General features: G+C 40.9%; 2 protein-coding genes and 1 non-coding gene across 3 annotated transcripts in view; 1 reads left to right on the top strand and 2 right to left on the bottom strand.

Annotated features, from left to right (window-relative positions):
- CTPS2 (CTP synthase 2) overlaps window positions 1–10,331 on the top strand; it is a 136,946-nt gene that overhangs the window by 64,506 nt on the left and 62,109 nt on the right. The window lies entirely within an intron of this gene.
- Window positions 7,040–7,146, bottom strand: LOC111726005. Its single transcript, XR_002773910.1, has one exon. It is a non-coding gene; the product is annotated as a U6 spliceosomal RNA (small nuclear RNA).
- Window positions 7,346–10,331, bottom strand: part of S100G (S100 calcium binding protein G) — a 5,611-nt gene continuing 2,625 nt past the window's right edge. The window contains exon 2 of the mRNA XM_003791868.2: window positions 7,346–7,499. Coding sequence (XP_003791916.1) covers window positions 7,395–7,499 — 105 coding nt within the window. The 3' untranslated portion in view covers window positions 7,346–7,394. The remainder of the gene's footprint in view (window positions 7,500–10,331) is intronic.

Below are 10,331 nucleotides of genomic sequence, written 5' to 3'. Positions count from 1 at the left end.
AAAAAAAAAGAAAAGGATGCTAAATTTTATCAAATGTTTTTTTGCATCTATTGAGAGGATCATATATGGTCTTTGGTTTTGCTTCTATTAATATTGTGGATAACGTTTATGGACTTGCTTATGTGAAACCAGCCTTGCATTCCTGGGATGAAACCTAGTTGATTATGATGTATGACCTTTTTATTTTATTTTATTTTTATTTTTTTTTTTTAGAGACAGTCTCACTTCGTTGCGGTCTGTAGAATGCTCTGGCGTCACAGCTCACAGCAACCTCTAGCTCTTGGACTTAGGCGATTCTCTTCCCTCAGGCCCCGTCCACAACTCCCAGCTATTTTTTTGCAGTTTTGGCCGGGGCAGGCTTCAACCCACCACCCTTGGTATATGGGATCAGTGCCCTACTCACTGAGCCACAGGTACCACCCAATGTATGAGTTTTTTGATGCTAAGCTGTAATCTATTGGCTAGGATTCTGTTGAGAATTTTTGCATCTATATTCATTAGTGAAATTGGTCTGAAATTCTTGTTTTTTTTTTTGAGACAGAGCCTCAAGCTGTCCCCCTGGGTAGAGTACGGTGACATCATAGCTCACAGCAACCTCCAACTCCTGGGCTCAAGCGAGTCTCCTGCCTCAGCGTCCCAAGTAGCTGGGACCACAGGCGCCCACCACAGCGCTCGGCTGTTTTTTGGTTGCAGCCATCGTTGTTTGGCAGGCCCGGGCTGGATTCGAACCTGCCACCTTAGGTGTATGTGGATGACGCTTTAGCCACTTGAGCCACAGGTGCCGAGCCGAAACTTTTAGTTGAGTCTTTTCCTGGTTTTGGTATCAGGGTGATGTTTGCTTTGTAGAACGTGTTGGGGAAGATTCCTTCCTCCTCAGTTTTTTGGAATAATTTCTGTAGTATGGGAATAAGCTATTTTTTCAAGGTTTGATTGAATTCTGGTGTGAAGCTATCTGGACCAGGGCATTTTTTGTTGGAAGGTTTTTTATTGTATCTTTGATCTCAGTGCTTGAAATTGGTCTGTTCAGGAGATCTTATTCTTCCTGGCTAAGTCTAGGGAGAGGATTTGATTCCAAATATTGATTCATTTCCTTCACATTGTTAAATTTCTGGGCATAGAGTTTCTGGTAGTATTCAGAGATGATCTCTTGTATTTCTGTGATATCAGTTGTTATTTCTCCTTTATCATTTCTGATTGAGGTTACTAGAGATTTTACTTTTCTATTTCTAGTTAGTCTGGCCAAAAGTTTATCTATTTTATTTATTTTTTCAAAAAACCAACTCCTTGTTTCATTAATTTTCTGAGTGATTATTTTCCTCTGCTGGGTTTAGGCTTAGATTGTTCTTCTTTTTCCAATTCCATATGATGGCTTATGAGTTTGTTGATGTGCTCTGTTTCTGATTTGGGATGTAGGCATCTAAAGCAATAAATTTTCTTCTCAGGGGCAGTGCCTGTGGCTCAAAGGAGTGGGGCACTGGCCCCATATGCCGGAGGTGGTGGGTTCAAACCCAGTGCCGGCCAAAAAGTGCAAACAAAAATCAATAAATAAAAAATAAAATCCAATATGAAGTTTAAAAAAAAAGAATTTCAAAATTTTTTTTTCCTCTCAGGACTGCTCTTTCAGTAGCCCACAGGTTTTTTTTTTTTTGCGTTTTTTGGCATGGGCTGGGTTTGAACCCCACCATCCCTGGTATATGGTACCAGCGCCCTATTCCTTGAGCCACAGGTGCCACCCTCCCATAGGTTTTGGTAGGTTGTGTCTCCATTCAAGGAAGTTAATGATTTCCTCTTTTATTTCTTCCTGCACCCAACTGTCATTTAACAGAAGGTTGTGTAATTTTTATGCCTTTGTGTGGGGTTGATCGTTTTTTTTTTGGAGTTGAGTTCCACCTTAAGTGCCTTGTGGTCTGAGAAGACACTAGGTAAATTTTCAATTCTTTGATTCTGTTGAGGTTTGTTTTGTGTCATAGGATATCATCAATTTTGGAGAATGTTCCATGGGGCAATGAGTAGAATGTATGTTCTTTTTTTAATTTTTATTTTTTGAGACAGAGCCTCAAGCTGTCCCCTTGGGTAGAGTGCTATGGCATCATAGCTCACAGCAACCTCCAACTCCTGGGCTCAAGCGAGTCTCCTGCCTCAGCCTCCCAAGTAGCTGGGACCACAGGCGCCGGCCACAACGTCCAGCTATTTTTTATTTTTTATTTTTTTTTGTTGCAGCTGTTGTTGTTAGGCTGGCCTGGGCTGGATTCCAACCTACTGCGTTAGGTGTATATGGCTGGAGCCTTAGCCACTTGAGCCACAGGCGCCGAGCACTTTTTTTTTTTTTTTTTTTTTGTAGTGTTTGGCTGGGGCTGGGTTTGAACCCACCACCTCCGGTATATGGAGCTGGTGCCCTACTGCTTTGAGCCACAGGTGCCCCCCCTGGAATGTATATCTTTATCTTTGGGAGGAGTGTCCTATATGTGTCTATCAAGCATAGTTGTTCTTGGGTCTCATATAAGTCTCTCATATCTTCGCTTAATTTCTGTTTAGAGGATCTTCCAGCTCTGTAAGAGGAGTGTTAAAGTCCCCTGTTATTATGGTCTATAGGATATCATATTGCTCAAACTTAATAAGGTCTGTTTTAGGAATCTGGGAGCATTTAAGTTGGGTGCATCAATATTTAGAATTGAAATGTCGTCTTGTATTTTTCCTATAACCTATAGAAAGTGACCATCTTTGACTGTTTTGACTTTAGTTGCTTTAAGTCCACATGTATCTGAAAATAAGATTGCAACTCTGCTTTTCTTCTGAATTTTGTTTGCCTGAAGAATTTTCTTCCAACCCTTAACTTGGAGTTTTAATTTGTCTTTTGAAGCTAGGTGTGTTTCTTGCAGACAGCAAATGGATGGCTTGTGTTTTTGAATCCAGTCAGCCAAATGGTGCCTGTTCAGTGGGCAATTCAATCCATTAACATTTATTGAGATAATTGATAAGTGTGGTAGTGTTGTATTCATCTTATTTTGTGAGAGTCCATTGCTTAGTTTTATCTTTTGCATCATGGTGGAAGTTAAGTTCTGTCCTTTAATTTCTGAGTTTTTACCTTGTGTTGATCCATTGTGATGGTCAGTATGTAGAACAGGTTGAAATATTTCCTGTAGAGCTGGTCTTCTTGTGGTGAATTTCGTCAATGTTTGTATATCAGTAAATGATTTGATTTCTCTGTCAATTTTAAAGCTTAGCTTAGTGGGATTTAGAATTAATGGCTGGAAATGGTTCTTTTTAAGTAGATTCAAGGTAGGTGATGATTGTCTTCTTGCTTGAAAAGTTTCATTAGAGAAGTCTGCAGTCACCGTGATGGATTTCCCCCTGTAGGTCAACTGGCGCTTACTCCTGGCAGTTTAAAGAATCTTTTCTTTTGTCTTGACTTTGGACAGGTTCATCACAGTGTGTCTTGGAGAAGCTCTGTTAGAGTTGAGGTGATCTGGGGTCTGATATCCCCCTGAAAGGAGTATGTCATAAACTTTGGTGATATTTGGGAAATTTTCATTTATAATATTGTCTAGTATGGCTTCCATTCCCCTGGGGCATTCTTCTTCTCCTTCTGGAATACCTATAACTCGTATATTTGAATGCTTCATAAAGTCCCATAATTCTGTCAATGAATGTTCTGCTTTCTCTCTCTTCTTTTCTGCTTCTTTAACTATCTGATTTATCTCAAGAGCTTTGTCTTCTACCTCTGAGATTCTTTCTTCTGCATGGTCTAATCTGTTGTTGACACTTTCTATTGCATCTTTAAGTTCCCTAATTGACTGCTTCAGTTCCTTCAACTCTCCTATATATTTTCTATATTCTTTTTTTTTTTTTTTTTTTTTTTGAGACAGAGCCTCAAGCTGTCCCCCCTGGGCAGAGTGCCGTGGCATTACAGCTCACAGCAACCTCCAACTCCTGGGGTCAAGCGAGTCTCCTGCCTCCGCCTCCCAAGTAGCTGGGACTACAGGTGCCCGCCACAACGCCCGGCTAATTTTTGGTTGCAGCCGTCATTGTTGTTTGGCGGGTCCGGGCTGGGGATTCGAACCCGCCACCTTAGGTGTATGTGGCTGGCGCCTTAGCCGGTTGAGCTATAGGCGCCGAGCCATATTTTCTATATTCTTCATATCATTCATCTCCTATTTGATTCTGGTTTTGGATTTCCTTTTGGTTATTTTCAACTTTATCAGCAGTTTTATTCATAGGTTCCATCATTTCCTTCATTGTTTTCATCATCTGTATTCTAAATTTCCTTCCTGCCATATCTAACATTGCTTTATAGGTGGAATCCTCTGCAGTAGCTACCTCACGGTCCCTTGGGGGATTGCTCTGGACTGGTTTTTTATGTTGCCAGGATTTTTCTTCTCATCTTCCTCAGAGTGTTTTCTTCTATCTGTTTCTTTGCCCAAATTTTCCTTTTACTTCATCTTACTCTTTAAGTTACTGTCCCTTTAGACTAGGGTTTCGACAGGAAGGATGAGAAGATTAAAGAACAAGAAGGGAAAAAAGAAAAAAAAAAGAAAAGAAAAAAAGAGAAAGGAAGAGGGGGTGAGTAAAAGGGAATATTGACAAAAAGGGAGACATAGAAAGAGGGAGACAGGGGCAATATAGGTATCCAGTAGGGTACTTTGACCCAACCTTAAAAAACCTCTGGGGGTGCTGGGTTGGGTGATTCCCTTGAGGTCAGCAGCTCTTTGCCAGCCTGTTCGGACACAGTACCCTGCTTCCACGAAGTAGAAGGGAAAGACAAAAATGCTATAAATCAAACTAAAACAAACAAACAGAAAACTTCGCGGACTAAAATTGGGGGGAAAACCCCAAATAATAGAGGTAAAATCTAGCAAAAATGAAGTTCTAATTGTTAAAGAAGGCAACAATGGAAAATTATATTTAAGTTTTAAAAATGAAGAAAAGAAAGAAAAAAAAGAAAAACCTGGAGAGAAAATGTTGAAATTAAAACAAAAACAAAAACAAAGTAGTATACATATCTTGCTGAATATTGTCTGGGCAACAGGTGATCTTCTAAGGTATGAGATATTAAGCCTTCCTGATACTGGGGAGATGACAGTAGCCAACTTGATTGACAGACCCCCTAGACAGTTTCAAGTTCATTAGGTTAAAATAAAAAATTCAAGTCAAAGGCAATACTTTGTAGTCAGTGATTGTCAGCTTAATGGTAGGGTGGTATAGAAGAATCAATGAGTGGGCTTGTGTAGTTTGAAAAACAGTATTATTTCTACATTTCAAATGTGGACGTGATCCAATAGAAGGAAAATATGGCAGTGTTCACTGTCTAGAACATGAACTCAAAATAAAATGATTGGCCAGGTGTGGTGGTGCATGCCTCTGGTCTCAGTTATTTGGGAGGTTTGAGGCAGGAAATCTATGATTGTTACACTGAATGCCAGACTGAGCAACAGAGTGAAACCCTGCCTCTTAAAAAAAAAAATTGAAGAACATCATTCAATTGCATGAGTGCGATTTTGCTCCCAAGGAGGTTACAATTGCTTTTTTGATGAGTCAAAAATAAATCTTGCTCTGTGTTTGTACCATGGACACAGAACCAGTAAATTAATAGATGCACACAGTATTTCTGTGCAATTAAAATTTCTTTGTGAGAGGTGATTTGGAAAAAGAGTATTTAACATGGCTCTTTAGGAGGGTGATAATGATAAAATAAAAAAAGGCCAAGAGAAACTACAGAATGCAGTGGGACCCTATATTCATAGTGTTTGGGCATGTGGAGTGTAGATAGTTGCAGTATAGATAAAGGGGAAATAAAGTCCCAGCTGCTAGGAATTTTGGTGACTGGCTTTCTAGGCCAGTTTGGGCCATTGGTAACTTGTACTAACTTGAACTTGACTGTATCTGGTAAGGGGTAGAAGAAATTTATCCTACCTCCTCTGTGTTCCCTCTTCCATACTACCCACCTTCCTTACCCCTAGTTGTACTCAGGAAGTGAAACTTGAGGGCTGTTTTCTCAGAGCTGCAGAGCCTGGTGGAAGGGCCCAAGGTCATTTGCTATTTTTTCTTTTCTTTTCTTTTTTTTTTTTTTTTTGAGACAGAGCCTCAAGCTGTCCCCCTGGGTAGAGTGCTCTGGCATCACAGCTCACAGCAACCTCCAACTCCTAGGCTCAAGTGATTCTCCTGCCTCTGCCTCCCAAGTAGCTGGGACTTCAGGCGCCCGCCACAACGCCTGGCTGTTTTGTTGTTGTTGTTGTTGCAGCCATCTTTGTTGTTTGGCGGGTCCAGGCTGGATTTGCCCACCAGCTCAGGTGTATGTGGCTGTGCCAATCCGTTTGTTATTTTTTCTTTCTTTCTTTCTTTTTTGTTATGGACACAGGCTCTCATTCAATTACCCAGGCTGGAGTGCAGAGGCCCAGTCATAGTTAAGTGCAGGTTCCAGCTTTTCGGCTCAAGGGATCCTTCCAACTGAGCCTCCTGAGTAGCTGGGAATATAGGCACACACTCCTATACCTAGCTAAGTTTTTGGTCTTAATTTTTGTAGCGACAGGGGTATTGCTATTTTGCGGTGGGTGGTCTTGAACTCCTGGCCTCCTGTCGTGATCTCTCAAAATGCTGGGATTACAGGCGTGAGCCATTGCACCTGGTCCCTTGGCACCTTTTATGTTACATATCACAAACCTGTACTCAGGAGGCCTTGGGCCTACAGACCTGTGTTCACCTATAAGTAATGAGTGGGCATTTGTTTCTTCTCTTCCCTCCAGTGTCATTCATTCACAAAGTACGGGGAGTGCTGGGAGATGGCTGAAATACAAAGGTGTTTTGGCAGGTCTGTTTCTACCAGTTGGTGAATAGCAAGAGAGTTGAATTTGGGAATGCTATGAGTGCTGAGTGAGCAGTTGAGTGGCTGGGGTTGGGGGAGGGGAAGGAACGGCATTGTTCTGGTGGAAAAGTGGACAGAGGGAGTTGGTTTGGTGCTTAAGGATTCTTTTCAAGCTTCCTACACACCATCTCTCTACTCTTCTGCTAAATCACGGAGCTGTTTTGGCCCTCCTGTTTTTTTAAAATAATGGAATGCTTCACGAATTTGCATGTCATCCTTACGCAGGGACCATGCTAATCTTCTCTGAATCTTTCCAATTTTAGTATATGTGCTGCCTAAGTGAGCACTTTTTTTTTTTAAATCTTTAGAATGAGATGAGTGACACGAAGTTTACTTTCACATGTAGTAAGTTGTGAAGGTCATTACTTGACAAGGTGAGACATGTCTAAGAATTTCTTTATTAGAAATATTGCACCTCATAGCTGGATCATTACCATTGCAAAGATTTAAACTGAGACATTGGAGATGCCACACAGGCTAGGCCCAGCCCAGGTGCTCTTTCTTTGGGGTCAGGAATGCTTTTTCATTTTTTCCTTCACTGGGATATCTTCTTTACCAACAGTTGGAATTCTTCAAAACTAACTTCCCCATCTCCATTCTTGTCCAGTTCTTGAAACAGGTCATCTAGGGTGTTTGGACCCTGGTTTTAGACAAAAAAGATGGGATGTTGGAGGGAAGAAAAAAATGAAATCAGCAACTGCTGCTCAGTCTCTGAAAATTAAAGCCCTGGGTCTGCACTGCAAGGGGGCAGCTTGAGTTTGTGGTAGTTGGAGGGGACAAACCCGCTTTAGCTGTACTATTGCTCCGTGTCTCAGAACTGGCTATTCCCCCCCATCACATATTTATTGTTTCAATATAATGTAGATTTTAATATAATTGGTTCGTTATGTGATCTTATATCTTTTTCTTTTTGCCTGTAAAAACATTCTTTTGTCTGGGTGCAGTAGCTCATGGGTATAATCCCAGCACTCTGGGAGGCCAAGGCTGGTGGATTGCCTGAGCTCACAGGTTCGAGACCAGCCTGAGCCAGAGCAAGACCTCATTTCTAAAAATAGCCAGGTGTTGTGGAAGGCGCCTGGAGTCCCAACTACTCAGGAGGCTTAGGCAAGTCGCTAAGCCCAAGAGGTTAATCCTAGCACAGAGACAGGTGGTTAATCCTAGCAACTCAGACAGGTTGCTGTGAGCTATGATACCATTGACAAAGTGAGACTCTGTCTCAAGAAAAAAAAAAAACAAATTCTTCTGTGAGGTTTGTCTGTGGGCTCCACTGGAACTGCTGAGGCACCTACGCCCCCAAGGTGTCCTGAGAGCTGTTTCTTCTCCTTTTCTTTCCTTTTTTTTTTTTTTTTGAGATAAGAGTTTCAAGCTGTCACCCTGGATAGGGTGCTCTGGCGTCACAGCTCACAGCAACCTCCAATTCTTGGGCTCAAGTGATCCTCTGGCCTCAGGTTTTTCTATTTTTAGTGGAGATGGGGTCTTACTCTTGCTCAGGCTGGTCTGGTTCTGGTGAGCTCAGGCAATCCACCTGTCTTCAGTGCTAGGATTACAGGCATGAGCCATGATGCTTGGCCCTGGTAGCTGGTTTTTGTCTCTGTAATCCTCACAACCTCCTTGTGGGGGAGATCCACTTTACAGGTGAGGAAACAGGCTCAGAGAGAGCCAGTAACTTGTTCCAGGGCCCATAGCTAGTTAGCAGAGGGCTTGGGATCTTAACTTTGGCTTCAGAGCCAAACCCATTAACTAGCCATTACCTTAGTTTTTCCTGAATCTCAGGCTGTGCAAAATGACTTGATCAGTGGTTCCCATCACACTTTAGCGTGCGTCAGAATCACCAGATGGCTTTGCTGACCTTAGTAAATACAGATTGATGGCCCCACATGCAGAATTTCTGATTCACTAGATTTGTGAGACTCTATTTTTGCTGCTGTTCTAGGGGCATGCTTGGACAGCTGCTGCTGGGGTGTTTCATGAGATCATGTTTCAGGCTTTCTGACTACTGCTGTTTCTTTTGTGTCTTAAGCAGACTTCATTTTTGTCTCTTCCATAAAACTAAAATTGTGCAGTGATTACTGCTTAGACTTTCAGATAGGAGTGTATTTGTGGCAAAATAGTACTTAGGAAACTTGTGATAATAACCGTTTAGTTTATGTCAGTTTCAAATCAATCAGACTGTATACATATGTATATATAAATTGTTGTAAAAAAACACATAACATTAAATTTACCATTTTAAACAGTTTGAAGTGTACAGTTCAGTACAGTAGTGCTGAGATTATTCATATTGTACACCACATCTCTATGGCAAGATATATTTTAAACACTTAAGATTTCTACAAAGATGCTTGACACTTCGCTATGATCCCAAAACCAAACTAGTAGTGCTGAGATTATTCATATTGTACACCACATCTCTATGGCAAGATATATTTTAAATGCTTAAGATTTCTACAAAGATGCTTGACACTTCGCTATGATCCCAAAACCAAACTGTAAGTTAATTATTCTGCATGTGTTTTATAAATACGAAGCACTATTTTCTAGATGCATTTGCTAGATTCTAGACCATGTGAGGTGATGATGATATATGTATAAACAGAGTATATAGCTGGAAAATCTTAGTAAATCCCCATGGAACTACCATTAGCCACATGACTTTATAAGCATGCTTGCAAAACTTACTGTTTTAGAACTTACTGTTGGTCTTCCTACGATTTACCGAATTATAAAAGTCTTAAATGTTTTTTGTAGGAAATACATAAAATATAGAAAAGTTTGTCACCTTTTTACTTTTATTTATTAAAATCTTTACCTTTTTTTTTTTTTTTTGAGAGACACAATTTCACTGTATTGCCCAGGCTAGACTGTCATGGCATCAGCCTATCTCATAGCAACCTCCAACTCCTAGGCTCATTCAGTCCTCCTCTTTCAGCCTCCAAAGTATCTGGGTACTGTGCCTGCCACCATGCTGGGCGACTTTGGTTTTATTTTTATTTTCTTCCTATTTTTAGTAGAGATAGGGTCTTATTTTTGCTCAGGCTTGTTTTGGGCTCTAACTACTAAGCTCAAGCAATCCACCCTCTTGGCCCTCCTAAAATGCTAAGATTTTTAGGCATCAACCATTGCACCTGGCCTCCAAGTCTTACCTTTTCAAAACAGTTTGTTTGAGTGGATTGCCTAGGTATTCTTGTTAGGTTATTATTCGTCTCATTTTTGGAGAAAGGTAAGTTTTTTTTTTTTTTAATTTAAAATTTCTCAAACTGTGTTTTCCTTTTTGATTAAAAAGTCCTGCTTTTTGCTATTACCCTTAACCATTTTTATTTTATTTTATTTTATTTATTTATTTTTTTTGAGACAGAGCCTCAAGTTATCCCCCTGGGTAGAGTGCTGTGCAATCGCAGCTCACAGCAACCTCCAACGCCTGGGCTTAAGTGAGTCTACTGCCTCAGCCTCCCAAGTAGCTGGGACCACAGGC

This window comes from Otolemur garnettii, unplaced genomic scaffold (assembly GCF_000181295.1).
Source record: "Otolemur garnettii isolate 467f Iridium unplaced genomic scaffold, OtoGar3 scaffold00051, whole genome shotgun sequence".
Taxonomy (NCBI): Eukaryota; Metazoa; Chordata; class Mammalia; order Primates; family Galagidae; genus Otolemur; species Otolemur garnettii.
Note: the sequence above shows the minus strand (reverse complement) of the source record. Positions and strands in the feature narration are given on the sequence as shown.